This window comes from Centropristis striata, chromosome 6 (assembly GCF_030273125.1).
Source record: "Centropristis striata isolate RG_2023a ecotype Rhode Island chromosome 6, C.striata_1.0, whole genome shotgun sequence".
Taxonomy (NCBI): Eukaryota; Metazoa; Chordata; class Actinopteri; order Perciformes; family Serranidae; genus Centropristis; species Centropristis striata.
This window is the reverse complement of record NC_081522.1, coordinates 13,106,526-13,131,439: the sequence shown is the minus strand read 5'-3', so window position 1 is coordinate 13,131,439 and position 24,914 is coordinate 13,106,526. Positions and strand designations below refer to the sequence as shown.

The following is a 24,914-nucleotide window of genomic DNA, read 5'->3' as shown; positions in this document are numbered from 1 at the left end:
AACCCCGCTTCCTCCTGCATGACCTTTTCTTCTACACTCACGCAGAGGACCGGCTGTTAAGGAAGAAGCTGGTAGAGACCGGGGCCCCGTGCGCCTTGAGTCCCACCTGGGGCCAGGAAGTCACTGTGAAGATGCAATGTGTCCTGGAGGACCGCACTGTGGTAGAGAAAGACTGCAAGCTCGTCTTTGTTATTGGAGAAGGAGATGTAAACCAGGTAAAGCTTTTAACCCTTGAGATTTCACTGAAAGGTTTTACATCCATTTCAGTGGTGGCCAATAGAAACTTTGACCTTGTTAACCTTTTTTCACAAAGAAGTGATGGGTAACGCTTTATAATAAGGTCCTTTATAACCATTAATTAACAAGTAATAAGGCATTGTTCTCGCTTTAGATCTGGTAGTTGCAAAAAGCAAAGTTAACTTATAGTTAAGTTATAATAGATGAGCAATAAAGTATATTTTAATATAAATGAGCAAACAAAATAAGATTAATAAAGGTATGGCAAAGACATAATGGGTGGGTCATGAGTGTTTGTAATGCCACTATTAACACTTATATAAGCTTATAAACACACAATAATGTTAATAAGCATCTTGTAAGGACTTACAAGGGCCTTATTACTTGTTAGTTAATGGTTATTACAAAGACCTTAATATAAAGTGTTACCAGGTGATGTCCTATGGCTTTGCCTAACCACTTTTTCTTGATGGAAAACGTCATAAGGTCAAGGAAAGAATTGAAGGTGGATTCATAAACACATCCACGGTATCAAGAGAATCTAACTGCACTTACACTGTGTTACATGATTATGCATTATTGACATGGGTCTGCTGTGGTGAAGCTAAAATGTTCAGAAGATATAGTACTAAAACCCCTTCTAGATATTTCACCCCATGCATTCATACTGTGATGTATGAATGCATGCGTCATGGACAACCAGGTGAACGAAAGACCCCTTAATTATCAAAGTTGGAATTAAAAAAGGGAAATAGACAACCAGTCACAAAAATAAAATAAAATGGTTGTCACATTGAGAATGGTTACTCACCCTTCTGTACACTCATATTCATCATGAATTCCCATTACTATGATTGGATGAAATGAATTGATAAATGTATTCAACATAAGCGTAACGTGTTTGGCCTGCAGATCTACTGCTGTATATATAATAATTTGTTTGTTTTCTTGAATGGCCAAATAGTGCGTTGCTTTGAATGTTTCTTCTGCAAGGAAGTGTGGGTAGAAAAGAAAGAAAGCATTGTAACACCTTTGCAGCACCTTTATTTTAAGTGGTTCTTCCTTGGGGCCGTGCTACACACTTCTACCAAATTTCATGAAAATCTTTTCCATAACCAATTAAAAAACAAACCAGACTGAAAACATAACCTGCTTGGCAGAGGGAATTATAATGTAGGGACCACAAATATATGTTTGACATTATATAAAAATTCGACCAATAGATATTTCAGTTTGAACCATGTGACCAGCTCTGCTGTGGGGCTAAAAAGCAGATCCACCTGCTTGAAACTTGGAATTTAAAAGTTATACTTAAATGCATTTGGTGTGATCATGTAAAAAAAAAGCTCAGTCAGTTAAAAAAAAACTCAGTCAGTTAATAACACATTGTGTTTTGACACCTGTAGGCCCTGGAGGAGTGTGTCATGTCCATGCAGAAGGGCGAGATCACGTTACTGCTGGCAGATTCACTGTATGCCTATGGACTTCTCGGAAGGTAACGATATTCCAGTTATTGTTGTTTAACAGTGAACTATTTAATAGATGTGCAGGGTGAAGCAGAAACAAGACATGGCTGCTTCTAATTTTTAGTATGTAAGTAGGCCTGTAGTACCTGTTGCTGTGGGGGCAGCCTGGTTATCCAGGGGTAGCAGGGTTAATGAACCATAAAGAGGAGCAGATGGCTTCCTCCTGACACCATTCAAAGGCAGCCTATCAATGGTGTGCTTGTAACCTCACAACCTATGGGAGGACACCATTTCTATTAGGCCAATGGCTCAGGTTTACGACCTTTACACCATTAAGGAGCCAGGATAAACACAGGCGAGATTGGTGTGTCGCGGATGAAAACCCATTGTTTATACTTTAAATGTTTACTTTAGATAACCTGAACACATGAGAACGAGACTTTAATGTTCGGCAGTGATTTGATGAAATAGTGTATAATATAGCAATGGATATTTTTGTCATTTTTGTAGGACAAAACACGAAAGTAAATGTGTTTTAACATGATTTTATTTTTCACTGGTTCATTATGTTGTTCCAAATTGCTTTCTGTAGTTCTCACTGTTGTAAGGCATTTAAGCAGACAGTAATATACTGTACATAAAAAGCTAAATTGTGGTCATTAATTTAATTCTGAATGCAATTATATGAACTATATGCCAGTGTTTGTGTAAGCCCACACCCATTAGAGTAAATTAAACATTATTAGATAATTCCAGCCTGTGAGTAGACAGCACAAAATGTTGCCTCTATAAAAAGAAGGGGAAAAAAACAAAAATAAAGAATTTACTTGCGTTTGTGCTATGCAGTCGTATCAAAACGTCCATTCAGCCACACATACATAGGACATTCTGTACCATTAACATAGCAGCTGTACAGAGGAGTAATGCATAAACAAACATGCACCCAGAATTATCATGTGGCAGTAAAAGCCTTAAAATCGTTCAGGATACAATCCTGAATTCATAATTTGAATCCATTTTTACCAGCTGAAAGTAAAACACAGTCCAGCTGAACATCATTGACAACATAATGTTCAAATGTGCTGAACATTGTGTTGTTAAAGCATGTTTTTGTCAGTGTACTGTTTCAGCATCTGTGTGTGAGGCCCTGTTTGTATTATGGAGTGTGTGAACGGGATGATGGGACATGGGGTGTGTGAGGTGAGAGCGAGGCGTCTCTGAGGTGTTGTTTAGAGTCTCGCCCTCTGTCGTGTTTCGAGAAGGAGGCAGAGAAAAAGGAGGAGGCAACGGGAGGTTAGTTAATGATTGTTTTGATGCAGCTGATTAGGGTTGTGTGCTGCGGATTCAAATTTAGCCGAACCATAAGGTAGACAATCACAGCTTCATGCCAGCTCTTAAAACATGATTCAGTTACTGAGGTTGCTGGCTGCTCTGAATGTGATTTTCTCCAGTCACCGGAGTAAAATGCATTTGTTAATAATTTGGTGTGACGAATGGGAAAATTAAGAACCCACATAAAAAAAACAGCACGTTACAAACAAAACTAAACCCCAAAGTAAAAACAGGCCTAACAATAATGGAAAACTTTGGAAATACACTTATTTGATTTATTGTATCTTGCTCAGAGTTGGATGACGAAATCAATACCAAACTCTGTGTGGTAAATATGAATCTACTGCTAGCAGCCAGCCAGCTTAGCTTAGCATAAAGACTGGAAACAGGGAAAAACACCAAGAAGCACATCTGCTAACGAACATGCTGCATCTTGTTTCTTTTATCTGTACAAAAACTGACATGTCGTCGTGTGCCAGACTATTTCTAGGCTCTAAGCAGTTGTCAGTTAGCCAGCAGAGATTCCAGGAAGTCACTGGTCATGGTGAAGAAATGGGTCAACACATAACTCCACATTGTTAACACTTTGGTTTCGTATAGATTAAATGGAGGTGCCAATATGCAGAATTTGTTACCTTTGGACAGAGTCAGGTTAGCAGTTAAACTAAACTGACCAGCTGCTGGCCGTAGCTTCACATACCACAGAAATGTATTGATCTTTTCATCTAACTCTTGGATTGAATGCAACTAAGTGTTTGATTACTTTTCCTTTGAGCAAGACACTGAGTTCCTGAAATTGTCCGGGGCTGTATATATAAATGCCAATTATAATCCATTGCACTATTATTTTTTATTTCAAACAGACCCTTTCCTCATTTAACACACACACTCCCTGGCCAAGTTTTTGCTACACCTGTTTTTGGTACAATTTCATGCAACCCAATCCAACAGATCTGCCACAAATTCTACATTTAGGGAGATTATAATGGGCAGTTGTTGCCACCATAAAAATGTTTATTTGACCATATGTTTATTATTGAGGTCATAGTCAGGTGATAGGTTTAATTTGGAGTTGAACTCTTGTGTAATTTTGAGCATCAAACACTTAATTTCCTGCATTCTGGTGGATTTTTACACACCAATCTGTGACTTTTCTGCATGGTTGAAATGTCATGGTATCTTCTGCTTTAACCTTGTTAAACCTTGTTGCTTCTCTGTTTTATGGTAGATTGCTACCTTTTTTCTGTGCATAATATGATATGACCATGAGCTCATAAGTTATATTCATATTCAATATTTTGGCAGTGAAAAAAATAGATAAAAAATGTGGCTCTAGCCCAAAAACCAACCCCTAAACATGCCCCTGGGACCCGACTTACCTGTTGAGGTCTATTACAAAAGTATTTAATTTAAAAAGTATTCAAGCAGATAAGCTGACACAAATAAGAAACACAAGCAGGGACAGACATCATGTTTCAGAGTGGATTTGACATCCACAGCGTGTCTGTGCTGTGAAATGACAGAGAGACAACGAGGGAAAATCTCATTAGCCTCTCTCTGTTTTCTGGCAGATGCATTGATTGAACTCTGTCAGTCGCCTGTTGCAAACAGTGCTACTAAGAGCACTTCAGCTATTTATCAGAACAGTGTGCAAAGCCAGTCAGACAGTATGATTCAGCACAGCACAGTGGAGTGGACTGTGGCTCGGTGTGTGGGTGATGGGCTAGCTGCAGTGTCTGATGTGATCAGAGCTTTAGCTCCTTAAAAAGGTGAATATGAGGATAAAGAAACCTCTGGAAAAAAGTCTTTGCCTGATTGATTACGGCAGACAGGCTAGTCGGGACTGTAATGGCTGTAAGAAAAACTGACATTTTTCCTGTGACATTAAAGCCTTTCAAAGACGAGTTGTGACGGAAGACATCACGCTCACCTTTTGGAGGAACCGCAGCATACGTCAAAGCTGTTCCCCACTGAGACATACTTATTCCAAAACACAGACTGCCTTCCCTCAGCCAGCAAGTCATTATCAGAGAGCAGTGGGAGCTAACATCTGTTGATCTCTGGACAGGCCCAACTTTAACACTCATAAACCCTCCAGGGGATCTGCCTCATCAGCCCTGCACGACCCCAAAGTCAATAACATTAAATGTCACTGGCAGCTGCTTTATTCTCTGAATACAACCAAACTTGATAATCAAAAATCATAGTTAAATGAGCCCCATTTAATACATAGCATACATTTGTTTTTAGCTGTATGGGAAACGCCACACAACACACTTAAAGATTTCTTCACTTTGAATTGCTGTGAGGTTACATTGGCAGGCTGTCAACAAACAGAAACAGAAACTTAAATCATGGTGCTGGCAGTGAAGGTGTTGGTGTACTTTTACTCTTGGCACAAATGAGAACTACCTCAGTAGCACATGTTGAAGTGGAGTTAATGAGACCATTGGGATGTGTCATAGTTTAAATTAATAGTTTAATCCAAGTCCAGATGGACAATGTCAGCCAGTTAATCATTCTACTGTTGCAGTAATGTGTCGCAAGGGGTTTGTGTGATATTTATGAAAACCAGGTTTATTTATACAGAGATTTATAAACAAAACAGTAAGCAAAAATGTGCTTTAAACAAAAAGAGAAATGTACTTTATGCACACAGAAGCTCACATGTATCTTTTACACTAGGGACACAAAGATAGTCTTCAACAGCATGTGGTTTTGTTCATTTGTTCAAAACGGAAAGCCAAGGCTTCATTCAGTGTAAATCATCCAGAAACATGGTAATACGAAAAAAGAAGCAGAATCTGTCACCATTGTACACTCACTGAATTAAGTAAATCACTACACAGTCCAAGTCCAAGTATGTGCCAACATGAAAAGGCACCCTTTGTATTTGATAGAAGACAGTGGATAGATGTGTGAGGAGAGAGATAGAGAGGTATGACATGCAGCAATAGTTCCCCAGCTAAAATTGAAAGTCATAAATAACTTTGCATCTATGTGGGGTGCAACTTAACCATTAGGCTATAGGGCACTTAAACAATGCAGAACTTTGGAGTTTTATTATTTGTGTCTTATGTTTTTCAGTAGTTAAGTTATTTGTTAATTTGGTTGTAATTCTGTGTTGGAAAACTTGATATTTAACAACACAAATTATACGTTATATTTAACAAAATTTTAGAGAACTCTGAACTCTGCTGAAATACCACAGTATTATAGCATGTGTTCCAGGTCCTCAGACCTTACGTCATTTGAAAATATATGTCCAAATTATAAAACAAGAAAGTAGAGGAAAGTTGTGTCATTTTACATGTTATTTTGGTCAGCACAGCTGGTTGCTGGTTTTTAGTGGAAGACATTGTGCATCTGTAGTCAAAGGAGTATTGAGCTTTCATATGCAGAGAAACAATCTGGTTGTAGATTTAGTCCCTCAACTTCAACTCCAATCTTGCATCTGAACTTGCTAAACAGATGGCAAACAACGACCAGTGCAGGGAAGAGGAAGTCTTGGCCCAGATTTCCGTTATCCAGATATCTGCTAGCTACACCGGAACTCCAGGAGTATTCGCCCTTGCCCTCAGAGACTGCCAGACAGAAGCTGATGGGTTTCCAAAATTGCTACAGAGAGAACTGTAGGGGACCCCAAGTTGAACCCTGTTGCATACCACATAAAAAATACAGATAGTACATTAATTAGAGTGACTATGAACCATCAGATTACCTTCAGATACAGTGAACCACAACATGCATCTACCTACAACAGTAGATAACCACTACTAAACAAATACATTTTAATGGAACAGTAGAGACATTGTGGAGACACACCAGATGGCTATCATTGCCAGTTTCTGAAGGCAGGAAAACAAACAAGTCCTTCTGTGGGAGGAGAGATTAAACTTCCTCTCATTGACCCCGGGCGAGGTGAGCCTGATGACTGTTATACCAGGCTTACTGATCTGGCAATACAGTGGCAGGTTGGAGCAAGTTAAGTCAAGCTCTAGTTCATGGGAAAGTACTGCAACACTTCCCTGATGAATGATGGTTATTGCGTAATATTCATCATATGTTAGTAGGCTGTGCAGTTTAATGATGAGCTTGTGTTGTGCTTTGTTTTGTTAGACTGCCAGGCTATCATAGTGTGCAATTAAATAATGGACAGAGTGTGATGTAGAGTAGAGTAGAGCAGAGTAGAGCAGAGTAGAGCAGAGTAGAGCAGAGTAGAGTAGAGTAGAGTAGAGTAGAGTAGAGCAGAGTAGAGCAGAGTAGAGCAGAGTAGAGTAGAGTAGAGTAGAGTAGAGTAGGTGTATATACATCAAGGTGTGGGCTTAGTTTTATGATTGGCAACAAACTAATATGATAACAAAATACAGCATTTCAGACCCAATCAGAATAGATTAACTTCATTCATTTTCATTTTTGTCAACCAGTCCACCAAATTTATTCAAGGCTGAGACAGGAATATAGTTTCTGACATGAAGCAATATTAGAAAATAATAACTTAAAGAAAACCTAGGACATTGAATCAATTAATGAAACAATTAAATTATTACCTTTTTTTTTTGGAAACAGGCAAGGTAAAAGTATTATACATATTTTTGCTATTCAGCTCTGCAAAGCCGGACTCAGACAAAGTGGTGGTTTGAAAGAAATGTCCAAGGTACCCTTGCAAAATAGATATTAGAAGGAGAAGAGAATACCATCTAAAATAGGCAACCAATGGTAGGCTTATCCAGTGAGTCAGACTAACCTCATGCTAGAAAAAAAATCAAACCATCACCAAAGTCTGTAGGATTCGTGCTTTGGCAACAATGAATGTACAGACTTTCATGGAAACAGTTGTTGAGATATATTAGTCTTGACCAAAAACACAGACAAAGTGATGGGGGATAAAACAATTTTACAATCAAACTGTCAATAATTTTGTTTCTGGAAGCAGACAAGATGATTTTTTTTATAGTAAACAACTGTATGGCTATTTAAAATTAGCATGCCAGCACATTAATTTGTTTTTTCATGTAACCATTATATCACACAGTGTCTTCATGCAGACTGGAATGTTGTCAGGTGCCGATCAGGTCACAACTACTTTGACCTACAGATCATCCAGCCTGTATCAACACCAATTGTTAAATAAAACATTTGATTGCAGTCACTATGGAAGGGTTATGCTTGAGTTGACACTTGATATCAAATATTTACCCAGAACTAATAGATACTGTTACATGCATTGGCCAGTAAAACGTCTTCTTGAGAATGTGCTCAAGGGAATCATTGTTGACACACTTGAAGAAGTTGGCAAGAGTGGAAGCCTTTCCCTGTGGCCTCTGAGGCACACCCATATCCAGCGGGGAATGCAGCTGAAAAAGGTAACAGTGGCATTGCTCAGAGCAGAAAGGTATGCAGGAAGAGAGAGACTCATAGAGCAAAGTGGCAACATGAGAATGTGTCAAGCTAGAAATGTGATCAATAGGAACACAAATCTGGTGATGAGTGAAGACACTTGTAGGCGTCGCCATCTTTGTTAGATGAGAGATATGTGAGGGATTTATGTGACGGAAGGTTGTACCATTTCTGATTACTGTGTGTGTTCTTTCTCTTCTTACAACCCATTCTCTCTTCTTATCACCCAATGAAACACAATACAGCCAAGAACTGGCAGTTCTGCTTTTCATTACATGGAACACTCGCCAGTAGACAGGTACAGTGACTCACTGACCACAGACTTGTACTGGTGTCTGTCACTTTTATGCACACAAGCCGTCCACCCCTGTCTCCGGATACGTGAGCATGTTGTCCACACAATATATCTGTGAGGTGGAGTTCCTCTCTGTACTGGAGGTGCAGTGACTCACTCTGCAGAACCACCTGGGTCAAATGAATAATGTGACCTTTTGAGAACTGTGGAAAACACAATGATGAATCTAAACCATTGGTGTTTCCTTTCATTGCTAAATCCTTGGAGTGACTGACACAGCTATATAGGAGTTTCTTTGTTCCACTCTTTATCATCAATGAAGGATTCCAGCAACAACTAGCTACATGATCACGTGACCTAAACAAGTTTGACTGTAGCCCTTTGGCTCTGTGTGTCACAGCACAGCAGGCTGACAAGAAACCACACCCAGACCCTACGCTCCAGGAGCAGGCCAGCAAGCACCGACAGCTGTCTCACGCTCCAGATAAGATCAGGCGCAGCTCTTAATCAGCATGTGCTCTACTGTTTGCCGCAACCACTGCTACATTAGTTTGAAGCTTCATGTGTTGACTTAAAGCTAAAAAGAAAATCTGGAAAAAATAGGGTCTTTGTTTTACCTCTGAAAACTAGATGGTGGATTGTTTTGGCACCGCAGCAATATTTTGCCACTGAGACCAGTGTTTGAACTGTGCATGTCCCTCATCTAATCTCCCTGGTTGTTTACCTTTTTCCCCTTCTGCTGGCAGGCTTATCTCTCACATCGCCACAGCCTTGGTCGTAATATAGCACTGCCCTCAGTTATATCTACTTCTGCTTTCTGTGGTCAGGGGGTATTTAGTGGGACAGTAAATCTCCTCAACTGAAATGTGCTTTTATTGAATTTTAGGTAGATGGTGTATTTCTGGAGCAGATAACGCTCAGTGGAGTAAAGTTGGCTTTGTGTTACATGATTGTATGTTTGTCTCCTTTCTCTCTCACTTTGGAATTTCCCTTGTTCTTGAGGGACGAGGTGTGATTAAAGTAGAATTAAAAGGCACAATTTAATAATTTAGTGACACACTGCAACAAAAGGCAACAGATGAGAGCAAGCAGGACATCAGTCATCAAAATAAAAACTGCTTTCCCACTGGGACTGACATGCAAACAAAAAATGACAAAGTTTTTTTTTTTCAAAACTGCCAACTTCAGCTACTACAACTACAGTGTATAAGCAGAACAGATTTGAATTAGCATCACCATGTCATCGAAATCAGTGCATTTTCATAACGATATCCTGTATATGCTGTAATGATATTGCTGTTATCTTGCCGTCAGTTTTTTCCCCACTATGTTCTTCCTCCACTTCATCACCTAACGGATATGAGCTGTTTCTGAGAGCAGGAATGAAGTGGCTTATTGGGTGAAATGGGAAAACTCCTGTTGGGCCTGGGGTGGTTGTTGGTTTGCAAGAGGCGTTTACAGTGCCGATAAACAATAACGTTATAAATAGGTCATGCAGGCTGATACATTAAGTTTAAAAAGAAAAAAAGATGACTACTGCTGGGACTTTTATTCAACATGAGTTGTTCAGTTCAGTCAGTGCATTGCTCAGGCGTTCATTATGCTCATGTGCTTGGGTGATACAAACAAAATATTACCTCAGAGCGCAACTATTAGTGAAAAAATCTCCACAGAGTAGTTAACCCTCTGGGATCTGGGCATAGTCTGGCCTTTTTGCCCTTTATATACCACATAAAAAATGTTTACTATACTCATTGTTTGGTATCCATTTTTTCAGCACAACTTCACCAATATGATCTGACAATTATTTTTTTCACTTTAAACATACAAATATCAATACCACAATGTAAAAATACTCAAATACAAGTCTTGCCAGCAACACTTTAAAAGTGCCGAAATTATATCAGCATACTGTACCAACTGTCGAAAGAAAAGTACAGGTCAGAGTTATATTATTAGATTGTTTTACTGTATCATCTGCTTAATATTCTACCGCTGGTTGAAATTCACTGAGAATCAATCTTGTGTCTCAGCTGTGGTAAACAGGAACCTTCTGAACCATCTGCACGTCTGCATTTAAAATTGCTCTTCGTTTTGCAGCAAATTAATGCTCACTGTGTCTTCCCTGTGTTTATTTTTGACTCGTTCTTTTTCTTATCCGGCTGTCTTAATCCTCATCATCTCAGCTGCTGTTAAAGTAGTTGTCCTCACCCAAAAATGTATTTTAATACTTCTCACACAGTCAAATAAATGTTATTCCACAAAACAGATAATCTGTTATCTTTCTAAAAATCCATATCAGGGACTTTGATATCAGTACCTGCTGTCCTACCCTCACCTCTGATGTGTAACTCTCATGAGTTGGTGTCAAAACACGTCGTATGTACTGGAACGCTGACAACACTGTCATGCTTCACTGACATCACCCCCCATCCACGGAGCCACTAGCAGCACTGTGTTGTATAACCGCGATGTTGCGACAGAGTCTGTTTTCCAAAGCGTGGCATGCAAAGGGGGACACACGTGAGATAGCGCTTCAGCCCTACCAGCAGCTTTCCTACCATGACTCTTTTTAAATCACCCATGCCTCCTGTGCACAATATACAAAGCAAGAGAGAGAGAGATTAGTTGACAGAAAATAGATTGCTTAGCAGAACTGGTTTTTAAAGTAACAATGTGTAAGTGAGCAGGTATGCATGTCCAGTGTGTAATTAACCATTTAGTGAATAAATACTGTCTACATTAGAACATAAGTGCAACCCATGAAAGCAAACTATCTAATATCTACTACTACCCCACACACCAATGATACCTTTCTGGAGTTTTTGTACTGACATTCATTGTTCTCATAGAATTATTTCTAAAGACTTGGGTGAATCCTGTGATGTCCCTCTAGCACAACCATGAGGCTGACACTCTTAGCTTTTAGTGAAATGTCTCAAAAACTTGCACTGGATGAATTGCCATAAAATTGGGTATGCACAAATTTGTGTCCCTGTCAGAATTAATTGAAATTACTTGATCTAGCACCATCATCAGATCCAAAGTTTTGTTTCTTGAACAAATACCTGCAAAACTAGTGCTATTTCCATCTACTTCAGCTGTTCAGCTTAGCAAATGTTAGCATGCTAACACATTAACTAAGATGGTGATCCTCATAAACATTGCTGTTTCTTCTTTTTACTTTTTGTGCAACTGGGTTACAAGATTAAGATTAAGATTAAGATATTCCCTCATTAGTCCCACAACGGGGACATTTTCAACCTCTGCATTTAACCCATCCTTCACACACTAGTGAACACACATCATGCTAGGAGCAGTGGGCAGTATATTACTGTGCCCGGGGAGCAGTGGGGTGTTAGGTGCCTTGCTCAAGGATCACTTCATCCCTTGACCTGTCTGTCCGGGGGTTCGAACCGCGACCCTTCTCTAACCTATAGGCCACGGACTGCAATAGTACGACTATAACACTTAGTAATAACATTGCGTCTTAAACTTTGACTCTGTTGCTGATACAATTGTTGTAGTTCGTAGTGCATTCAATCAATGTGACATATCTTCTACTGCACAGAGGATTGTGGGTCAGAATAGACAAAGAAGTACGCTGGTTTCCATACTATACAATGTAACTGGATGCAGTAGAACATCCTGGTGTTTTGGCATACTGCTTTTGCAAAACTATGTATTGGGCAATTCAAAATGCCTCCCAACGCCCCATTCTATGACAACAACAACTAGAAACATATTTGTCTGCAACACGCTGTACGAGCTAGTTAGTCTCAAGCACCGGCCTTGACTCTCCTGTATTATGTACCCAATGGCTTTGTAGTCTTAGCTGCTTTCAATCTTTCTTGTCATTCCTCAAAAACAGAAGCTGCTTCTGGGATTCTTTGACTTCCAGGCCCACCCAGTCCCACTCGTCATTTGTGGCTCAGAGAAGTCACTTCCTATTACGATGTTACAATTATAGATACACATTTCAAACAACAAAAGAATGCAACTCTCTGTAATGTGAGCTCAGACAGTCTGGGCAACCCATGAACCCACTTAATTTGGCTCATTTGTAACTTGAAGCACATAGTGGAGGGGCAAGACAGTGGCACACTGCGCACACACTGGGGCAAGTACCAGTACGATGCCAGTACCAAAACCAGTTCCCTGAAAGTGATACAGATCCCAACATGGTACTTCATTTGATACCTTCTTTTCTACTTCAGTACCCATCGTTTGAATGGAAGCATTCAGTTGTGTAAAATGGCACCACCAATCCTTTACGTCCAAATGATTTTTACACAAATACAATACACGCTGCGCTGCCAACTGCGTTAAATACACACACTCAAATTCACCACACTACAGACTGTATGGGTTGTAGCTACTGTGGTTGTGGGCCAATCACACATTACACATTAAATTGAAGAATGCTTGCAGTGATTTACTCTGAGCAAAACCATACATTCTCATCTTTACTAGAACTGGCCTAGCACACACATACACACTCATACAGTGTGTAACAGATCTGTATCGACAGGTTAACAGGCTAAATGTATCATGTGTACTGGCAGAAGTAGTATAAACAGTGGATAAGCTTATGTGTCTGAACAGGAGCGCAGTGCTGTTGCTGAGGAGGGATGTGAGGTGGCATGTACTGCCTGCGAGCCTGGAGGAAGGAGATCTGTAGCAGAGTGACAAGTGGCACTGTTGTTTGTGTGTGTGCTGTGGTGTGTGTGTGTGTGAGTGCATGTGTTTGTGCAGGGGCTGTGTGGTAGGGGGATGAAGAGGTACCGTCAGTGGGGACGTGGAGCGTGAGTCATCTCGCTGAGACGTCAGTGCTTCGTCATCAGTCGTCTGCAGCAGACGATCACACACACCCATGCAGACACACAAACACCAGACTTTCAAAATGTTCCTCTCAAAGTTAATGACTGGCAGACTCCCGCTGACGTCCTCACTGCAAAATCAAAATCAGATGTGCTGTGATTAAGCTGAAGGGATTAACTAAGTAGATCTCATTATAAATGGAACAATCTCTGTTGTTTGATAGCACTGATGGGATTAGTTGCACTGCGGTAATGTTTCATATTGTCATTCCAGATGCTGAAGGACAATACAAGAGAGCTCATATATCCCACAACACTGCATTATCAGAAAACAAATCAGAAGAGCAAAAACAGGCTGAAATTCCTTGTAAATTGGCTGATTGTGCTTGCTTTCTAGGCTCTCTGTGATGAGAGTGACCTATGCTACTGCCACAGGCTCTGGTCAAGTAAAGTCAAGCCCTTCCTCCCAAGAAATGTGGCTCTTCGACATGATTGATGCTCCAGGTCTCATAGCTCTATGCAGCCATAAGAGAGAGACTAAAGGATCGTGCTAATGGCCCCTGCTACATTTGCTTTACTCGGCCAGCAGACGCCGACTGCTCCTCTGTGACAACCTGACTAATAAGTCAGGAGTTCAGTGTGCTGCTATTGATTCACAGGCTGCACAAGGAGACAGAGCTGGCTGCTGCTGAAAGGAAGCTGGATCTTTATTGGTTAGATAACAGACACGCACTCACCGAGGCGGTCATATTTCTTGCGGACAGCAATATGACAGAAGGGCGACAGTGAATGATAATGATGATGTTTTTGTTGTTTGATGTACAAACTCTAGGAAAGTCAACATAATGTATGTGCTTGTAAATTACTCTTCAGATATGTCCAACATTAAGGCCAGGTGTAGCTGTACAGGTGCACATACTGCTTTAAAGTTACAACTCATTAAACCAAATCAGTCAGAGAGCGTGATAGCTGCTGTCCGTTTGTTGTGCGCTCAATTTGCAAAACAATATTCGAGACACGGTGACATTTTCTCTGTGGGAGTTATCTGGGTTTGGCACATGCATGTGCGACAGCTCGGACTTAGAAGGGAAATTAGTTTCTGATCAATATCTCTTTATGACATTTATTCCCCTACCTGAATGTCACACATAGAGCAATGAGCAGCTTGTGGTCACAAATTTTGATGTTCACAGAGGGAGGCCAACTGCAACCCTGCTGAATGATAATGAAAGCCTCACCCACATTTCATGCCCAAATCATACTTTTGTGGAAAAAATGAATCTCTGATCCGAGCGCAAATTAGATTGCCTGTCTAAACAGAAAGCATAAAATACCCTTGCAACATCCAGCGATTCATATGTCCACTGAAGTAGGCGGACATTTATGTGAAGTACAACTGTAATGGAAGAGGAGGACTTTCATCCTTCAAAGAGCAAAGATTTTTGGCTCCTCGCTCAGAATTTGTCGTAACTTAAAAAGCTTTGAAGTTCACAAGTGAAATCCAAAACTGGCAGAGATGCGGTTTATATAATCAGTAGACATAACGTCTGTGCAAAGAAAGAGCTGAGCTGTCATTGCCGTTAACTACAGCTTCACGTTTACCTCTGTAAGAATCCTCTGAAACTAAACCTCCCTTCCCGGGGCTGCATGAGAAATTGCCACTTGACCGCACCGTGCACACCTCAGAGATGTCTGCTTGTTCGTATTGATTGATTATAGCTTTAAAGTCAATCCATGGATAAGATATCTTCCACAGATAACAGCGAGCCTGATATTCTAGATAATGACCTCTGGTGATGTATTTCTGTGTAAGACAGATTGCTCTCATCCACCCTAACGCAGACTAACAGCTTTGAACTTCTTTTTTTTCTGGAGGAATTATTCATCTGGATGCTGCTGCACATCAGAGCCCAAAACCTGTGAGAGATTACAGATCATTGCATAAGGTAGAACCTGAAACTTGTCCTGCTCACCTGTGAGTAAGACTAAAGCTGTTGTTTTGTTTGAAAGCTTTGAACTTCCCTCACTCACTCACTCACTCACTCACTCACTCACTCACTCACTCACTCACTCACTCACTCACTCAACGGAGAAAGTTGGCACTCACAGCTGACATCAGTCTAATTATATTGATAAATTAGCTCTTAGATTTTAATTTGATTTGACAAGCGACATGAACATTTTGATTAAAAAGGAGCTTGATGTAATGAATAAATACCTTTATCATTCATCACACTTTGTATGAAAGAGCAGAGAGATGAAGTAAACAAATGGCAAAGAAAGTGGAACATTTAATAAACTGATATTTTTCTCAGGAGTTGGTGGAGACCAAAAATTAGCTAAAATTTGAGTTGACTAATTGAATACATGCAAGGACATATTCTTAGGTGGAGTGTTTGTGCCGTAAAGAAGTATTTCTCGTGTTTGCCTTGCAGTCATGGTCACTTTCCAGAGTTCTAGACTCATCGTACTATAATCTGCCGTATCGTGCTTGACATCTGATAAGCCTTTAAATTCACGGCTCTGTTACTCCAGCTGGACTTCCTGAATCATAGTGCTCCATCTCACTGGTGCCTGAAGCAAGATGCCCTCACCTACGCAGTACAGTGTGTTGTTTTAACACAGTGTTGGCACATGCATGTGTGACAGCTCGGATTTAGAAGGGAAATTAGTTTCTGATCAGTATCTCTTTATGACATTTATTCCCCTACCTGAATGTCACACATAAAACAATGAGCAGCTTGTGGTCACAAATGTTGATGTTCACAACCGTGTAACCACAGAGGGACGCAAACAGCAACCCTGCTGAATGATAATGAATGCCTCATATATTTCATGCCCAAATCACACTTCTGTAAATCCATGGTGTTTCTGTGTGCCATGAAGAACGTATTTGTACTGTTTGCCTACTATCAGAGAGAGTTGTGCTGTTTTTTTACACAGGGTTTCTTTAGGTCTGAACGCCTGCTAGAAGATTATGGATGCAAGTGTTAGCTAACACGCAAGTCATAACTATAGTGAGAATAATGTCTTTAAATTATTATTAAATAATAATTATTTAAAAATGCACATTTGTGTGTGGATTAGAGCTTTTGCATGTGGTTCGCAGAGGGCTGAAAAGAATGTCACAAAAGTGTTTATGTTGTCCAGATGACACTACGTCATTTGGACGACACTTTAGATTCTGATTCCTGCATCTGGGAATGAACCTGGAGCGAACCATGGAGACACCATTATGGCATTACCATGTGCTTATTTCATATGGACTTTTTATTTATTGAATTACCAGAAAAAAATCCTGAATTGATATGTATATCAGTAACAATGTCAACATTTAATTACTTATATGGGGACTGAATATTGTGGCCATATCACCTAACCCTACCTGTGAATAATGTAGGGTTTAAAACACTTTAAAAATCGTCTTTTATTCGAAAGGAAGTGCACAAGGATACACATAGTGCAATTTTTTTAGAAACACTGAATGCAAATGTTTCAATGTGCCGTTCCGACAGTGGGCCTTCAGTATTTTCGCCATTTTAGTTTTTTTATGGAGGCTGTAGCAAGCTCAATTTTACTCTTAATATACTGGAGATACTGGTATCATGTGAAACTAGAATATCTAATGAATTTATAGGCACCATCTGTGTCCGGATATTGTGTCGGGAAATTGTCAAAATCAGGCTGCAAAGTTAGGCTACTTTTTGATATTTCATGGTGATTTTCAAAGCAGCCACGTGACCTTTGACATCATGCTATTTTGAGAGAACCTATTTTCACATGCTATATGAAAATAGGCTCTCTGGGTTCCCACAAATCTCTTCTTTACATACGCGGCTACTTTATGATGATAACATGCAATTTAAGGCAAAAACCACATCGTTTTTTTTAAGTAGTAGTAGACATTTAGTGTTTCCGCCTACTGCATTTGAATATTTGTGCATACTGAGGTATCTAAACAGGCTTTGAATTACATAAACTGGGAAAGCTGAGACTCTTGTGGATTCAATGAGGCCAGTTTTCTTCATGTAGGATGATGTTAGTCATCAGTAGTAACCAGTCTATTGCTGTGAGGGCATTTCTTGAGCCTTGACCTCACTGTATAAAATGAGCTGCTGTGACCTCTAGGATAATCACAGCCTCATGAAACTTTACAACCACAAGCTAGAGACATAGAGCATTCAGAGGATGTACTTAGGTATATTGACAATAAGGGAGTTTCTCAGCAGTTTGAAGAACAGAAGTGCTCGTCATCCAATCACTGAAAATACAGAAATCTCCAAAATGACAAAAGTTTTTTAATCCAAATCCACAGCATGGATGTGTTGTCTATGTTGTTCCAAATGTCTTGATATATTGATTTTTATCTATTCTCCATATGAATAAAATTGCATAATGAAAATGCAAATGGTATCAACCCAAAAATTGCTGCAACAACTTATGGGACATAGGTGAACATGGAAATGGACTTAAAAGGGGCACATATTAACATTATGTACCCTCATGCACCATAATAGGTTTCAATAAATAATGAATTAATTAAGTCATGTTTATTAGATATTCTTGACCAGAACAACTTGACACACAGTGCTGAGCTGCATCTCAACTTAATCATCAGGTTCACAGCTTTCAGATGATGTCCACCACTTCTATGTAGCATCAATTGTTGTCCTGCTATCTCCCCCTAAACATCCACTGCCCACAACTCCCAATTCTAATAAAAAAGGATTTAGAACCCTAACTGGTTAATGATGTTTTCACATTTTCCTTGTACCCACACCTTCATGTTTCAAATATACTATTTATACAAGCACTGGTACTGGCATTCATCCATCCTGCTGCAGATAACTACTGTACTTCTTCCACTTAAAGCCGGTTTAATGAAGTCCTGTAACCAAAGACTCTCTCTGAAACAGCCTGGCGACTGCACATCCCTGCTATTAAACAGCCACTTTATACCCTGCAGCAGGTAGTCCAGAGCTGAGATTGGATTCATTTTAACAGGCTAAGGAAATCTGCTGTAGATTATATGGGAACTTTTGAGCAGCTCAGCAGCCAGGATGTAGGCAGTAGCAGCCCTTGATCCCTGCGAGCACAGTTTCATTGGCTCATTGCTGGAGGAGGAAATAAAAAACAAAAAGGAGAGGAAAGCGCATGCCGAGGCAGCAGCTGAAAGGCCTTACACTGTTACTCTCTAGATCTCCGGCTGTACTAGGAGGCTGTTTTGCTGCAAATTAACTAGAATGGCAGCAAGCGAGGAAAAACAGCTGTGACGTCTCACCAATGCCAGGATTAAAGCTAAGCTCCTTTGCACGACTGTATTGGTGCTGTGTGTCCACCCCAGAGTCAAAACAGACACAAGACTGAACGTCAGCAGCAGCAGACCTGTTTTCACCGCTGTAAAAAAAATAAACAACCTCATAAATCCTCTTGGATTTGGTATTATCATACAGACTGCACACCACATTTATCATGGTATATTAGTGCACTATCTGAGGTTGTAACCATAGAAACCAGTTTGAGGTACATCGCTGGCCTTTCCATCATTTAAAGCGGAGAGTATGACGTCAAAGTGACCACTGTTTTCCCTCTGTGGGAGTTTTTCCTTTCATTCAGAGCAGCGAGGGGCATGCTTGACAGATAACAGGGTGAGTCAGCAGCACTATCACACACCTTAATGAGGAAGTTTGCTAAGCCTCAACACGTGTATCAAATTCATCTATAATGAATGCATATCTTCCCATGAGGGAAAAGCTTGTCATCCTTATCACCTCATTCATACGAACACAGGAAGAGTGCAACCATTCCTGTTTTAATGGGGATCTGTTAACAGTCGCAATACAAGAAATCACACCACGTCATACAGACGTCAGACAATAAAAACACAGCTGGTTGAGAAACAGTGTCTTCAAATGTGAAGAAAGACATTTGTTTAATTTCTGTTGAGTAATTTGTTATTAAAAGTTGTCGTAGAAGGTCAGAGTGAAATTTTTAACTACATATCTCATGTAGATGGAGACTTTTTATAAAACAAATGTGTGGACAAGGTCGTATAGAGGCATATATGTGCCAATTAGCAGCATACTGACAATAATAGAAGAGAACCATTGGCGCCATTGTGCATTCAAGGGCTACATGGTGACGTAATGACCCTTACTTCTTATATAGTTTCCTTGGCGGACTACAGTAAGTCAACATGCTCAGCTAAAAACAGTCTGACATATAACCCCATAGTTATTTTTACACTTAAGTTTTTATATGGATTAAACAAAGGCATATTGTGTTACCATTGGACAGAGTCAGCTGAGCTGCTTCCCCTGTCCTTTATGCTAATCTATGTCAACAGCCTGGATGTAGTTTAACACATAATTCTGTTACATACTTACATTTTAATTCCAATTCATATTTGTTACAATATATAACAAGTAGTTTTGATACATTTGTTCAGATATTTACCATGCCAATCTAGTTACTTAAGTATAACCCTGATTCCAGAGAATTTGGGATGCTTTATATATATTAAAACAGAATGCAGAGGATATATAATTATTGGTGTATCTTTACAAAAATCAGAAGTTTATCCATTTGAGCATGAAATATGTTTAATTTGCACAGTTATCAATTGAATATATATCAAAATGGTTTGGCTTAGCATATTGGTTTTATTTACGTTTTAAACTACATCCCAATTTTTTTCCAATTTTTTTAGCCATGGTTTTCTTGATGACCTGCTGTAAACATTACCAAGAATGTGGGCAGAGTGAGTTCTGTGCAGCCACCTGAACCTGTCTGTGTCTCTCAGTGCTGTCTGAGCTGCTGCCTCAGCAAATGTCTTGTATCTTTAAGTCAGCTCATCCCTGATCTCTTCAGCCTTCAGGCTCTGTCCGCCTACTGTCCTCAAAAACCTTTTGTGTCTCTTCTCACTGACCTTTTCTCTGGTTTGGGTCAGAAGGCAACTATACAGGGTTATTTCTCTGCAATATGGTTTGAAACAGAAAAAAACACACACACCCAGAAAGTATGTCTCAGTGCTTTAATACCTCAGCTAAACCTACAAAGCTCTTCTATTAACCAGCTACTCCAAATCAAGCCCCCTTAGGAACAGGGCAAGGCTTTAAAGCCAAATTGACATAGTGGTCAAACCATGAAATTACAACTTTAATCTCAGATGAAGAGTTTTTGGTCAAAATCTCAATATTCCATCAATACATTTCTGTCAGTGTGATTAGTCTGTTTCAGAGCAGCAGAGAGAGGCTGACAGGAGCAGACAGGGAGGCCGGCTCTGCTGCTAAGCACTGGGAGGTGGACCTGGGCTAAAGTTGCAGGTTCAGGTTTCACTGGGATCTTGCAGAGGGATCTCACCCTGCTGACCAGCCTCTGCTTCCTGTTTGCACTAATAAGGCCCCAGGGGCTCATTGGCTGAGCTCAGTGCAGCAGCACACTGGTGTGGTGCTAATCACCAGTGACCCACATGACACCGTAAACCTTATAGATCTGTCAGCGCACTGTGTTCTCAGATTACACACGACAGCTCACCAGTCATGCCCATTTTGTTTAATGCTCATGACGGACCTTAGTGATTTACATTATTCCTCAGTGTTTTAGACATAAATCCTTACTCTGCATTCTGTATACTGAAGTGGTTTTCTGCTTACTGAGTGTTCATTCGCTGCTGAGCTTAATGACGTAACGCTACAAAGGTCACCTGTTGAATCCTGCATGTGAAGAAATTACTTTTTGTCAGGCATTGTGTGTGAATTGTGGCACATTTAGTTTGTACCAGTCTACGGTTTGTACAGTTTGCATCGACGCAGCTGCGCCTGCATCGATTCATAATAAGAAATGACTCATCACTCCTAATCAAATGTGTCCTGACTCTGTGTGAGTCATGAGCACCAAAGTGGGTGTGTTTCCTTTGTTTGAAAAAAAAAAATCTATATCTAATGGTGATAAGGGGTTTTGCTGCAGAGTTATTTACAGACCAAACACTGTCACGATTTCAGACACAGATTAGAAAGTAGTATTTGGGACATTATCTATAACCTGAAAAACCAGAAAGCCAGGGTTTTTCATTCTACTGCATCTGCTCTGATAAAGAAACCAAGCTCTGTATAAACTGTTTTCAAAGCACAGACTCTTAGTGTGCATTATTCATTAACTTAAAAACAAGAGTGGGATCAGAGGTGAATTCACAGAAGTCTATTTAATCTGGAGCCAGACACTAGTGGTAGGCAGGACCCTGTGTGTGTTATTGTTATACACTGCACACTGTTACATAATATGCAGCCTTCAGAATATTGTGTAATATTCTCAGATAAGAGTAGAGAAAAGTATACAAGGACAACACATAGATACAGTATGTCCATGTGCTGTACAAACTGTGCACCGGATCATTCGAGGTGGTGTCACATTCTTAGCACGCCAGCAGAACGCATGACCTTCGCGGGGAAGAAAGATCTGTGTCTAATGGTCAGATGTACAGTGTGCCCATTTTAGAAACATTACCTGGTGCGACCCAGGTCATGTGCTGTGTGTTCTTCATAAATGAATCAACTGTCTTCTTCTCTGCTGCTCTTTAAAGGACTGTTACACAACCTGTCTATAATCCTCAGCAAACATGCAGTGGTATGCAAAAACAAGTTGGCAGGGCTAAACGCTGCCGTCAAAATTAGTTCAGACGGGGATTCTAAGAGACCTGGATCTACTTATTCACTGGGATAGATGATAACGTCTCTGAACGCCACTTCCTCCAGTGCTGAGCACAGGGATTCGGCTCAGGTTTCCGAGGCCTCAGCTGCTGGTTTCACACTCCTGTGACAGTGGACGAAGTCTCCGGAGACGAGAGGTGAAAGGTTAATCTGATCCCACCTGCTGACACAGCCTCCCAGTAACTGGGGACACACCTAATTCTGTTAGACAGACGTAAATTGTTTCATTGACACAACTGGTTTGAATAATTCATGACCTGCCACAACTCCCAGTACGATCACTTTGCAGCAAACAGTCACCAGGTGGGATCTGCAGGAAGCTGAACTTCCTTCTGTGTGACTTCAGACGAGTTCATTAAACTGACAGGATCCTCTTTAAAGTTGAAGTGGTTTGCTTCTTTTTAATTAGGATTGTGAAGTTTTATTATAGTGGAAAAACAAATAATCATGCAAATCATACACTTTTTTCAAACAAATGTTTTAAACATTGAGGAACTAGATTGGCTAATATAGTTAATATATATTTTGTGCCTTGTTTTTGTTTCATGGTTTTATTTTATTTTCTGTTTTTATATTTTTGTATTCTTTTTTCACATTCCAATTTCAATGTCTAAATATTCTTAAAAAACTTTAAGAACTAACTTAATTGCTCTTTAAAAAAGGGGTGTACTTGCCTTGTTATGCTATTATCATAATTATCATAATAACAGTTGAATAAAATAATGTTAAAATGACTATAATATAATTTATCACAATAATTTCTGGGAAAATTAATGAATGAATGAAAATGAATCATCCAACAAAAGTAGTTGTCATGACAGACCTAGTTGCAATCAATAACAATCAATGTCACTGCTTTCATTCTCTCTCTCTCTCTCTCTCTCTCTCTCTCTCTCTCTCTCTCTCTCTCTCTCTCTCTCGCTCTCGCTCTCGCTCTCGCTCTCGCTCTCGCTCTCGCTCTCTCTCTCTCTCTCACACACTCACACACAGACGCACACACACACACACACACACACACCTTTGGAACCAGAGCCTCCACAGAGTAACTGATAATGGACCATTGTGTGTCATGTGGTCACAGGAGCCAGATGATTGAAAACCAAATTAACTTTCCTTCTGAGTGACTCTTGAGTAAGCTGAAGCCGTTGGCGGCTCACGGGTTCGTACCAGTTTCAAATTCTTGTCTACTTTAAATGAGCCGGAGTCACTCAGACGTCCTTTAAAGGTGTGTGAGCCAGTGAATACAATGAAATGCAGTTGATACAGAAAGCAGCGGAAAGAACACAAATCAAAAACACGTATCTTCAGTTTACAGTTTGTATTCTGTGTTTCTCAAAATACCTTCTAAACACAACACAACATCTCAGATATTCAGCGCTTATCCTGAAGAGAGAGGTTAAACTTGAGGTTAAACTCAGTCATCATTAACCTCCTCAAGGATTACTTCGTTCTTTATAAAACCACAGCAGATACATTTATTTGACCCCCATTAGACACTGTTCTTAGAGCTGAGCGATATTGCCATGCATTCATCCATCCATCCATTTTCATCCGGTTATCCAGGGCCGGGTCATGGGGGCAGCAGGCTAAGTAAAGTAAAAGCGTCCCTCTCCCCAGCCACAACATCAAGCTCCTCCTTGGGGACATCTCTTGCATGGCCTGGGAACGATATAACATGTTTTCTGGTAATTTGATAAATAAATCGTCTATATGAAATAACCACATGGTAAACCCTATTTTTTATACTTCATATTCAAGTTCAGTTGCTATTTTTTTAACATTACGATAGAAACTATGTAAAAAAAAATGTATATAAATATAATTTAAGAAAAAAAATAATATATATGATTGACAGACGTTTTGATAATATATATATTGTATGAACTGTACTGTATTTTGAACATGACATTAAAGCTTCATATATGAGTTATAAAGCTTTGAGTTTGTTTAGCAGGATGTTGACCAGCTTGTTTCTGCTTTTCTTAAAGCTGGCAGTTATTGCTTTAAGAACAAACTGATTTCTTGTTTAATAATCTTTAAAATTCCTGGGGTATATTGTTTTTTTTTTACTCTTCTACCTGCTGATCAGAAATAATTATTTGTCTGTTTTTGTCTTTGTTTACATGCAGAGAGCCTGATATTCCAGCCTGGGCTCCTCTGCTCTACCAGCTCCAGCTGCTGGACACCAGAGACAAACCGGACCCGTTGACTCTGCCAATTGCAGACCGCATCCGCATCGGCAACCAGAAACGAGAGCGAGGAAACTTTCATTTCCAGAGGGAGGAATACAGCATGGCTGCCAGGGCCTATTGTATGGCTCTGGATGTGCTGACTACACGCAGCAGAGGTAACCCAGCATCAAAACCTGAATTTATTCATAGAAAATATTTCCATACTGTTGCCTGTACCAGAAATGTGTCGGAGTCGTTGCTGTGAGTGTTATCTTCACAGGGAAAGGGGAAAATGAAAACACATGCATCACAATCATAAAACACAGCACTTGATAGAGAGCTTAAACCCAACATTTCTACATCAATCTCAACCCAGAATGACATAACAGTTTAGAGCTCTCCTTCTGTCTGCCATCACGCTAATCACACTATCACCATGCAGAGCCACATCTATCTGAGCCCAGAGCCACGATAAATGCTTTTGC

The 24,914-nt window shown here is 40.0% G+C and overlaps 1 protein-coding gene across 1 annotated transcript in view; it reads left to right on the top strand.

Annotated features, from left to right (window-relative positions):
- The window catches only part of fkbp16 (FKBP prolyl isomerase 16), a 33,842-nt gene that overhangs the window by 3,192 nt on the left and 5,736 nt on the right, over positions 1-24,914 (top strand). The window contains exons 3-5 of the mRNA XM_059334738.1: positions 46-215; positions 1,644-1,732; positions 24,388-24,605. Coding sequence (XP_059190721.1) covers positions 46-215; positions 1,644-1,732; positions 24,388-24,605 — 477 coding nt within the window. The remainder of the gene's footprint in view (positions 1-45; positions 216-1,643; positions 1,733-24,387; positions 24,606-24,914) is intronic.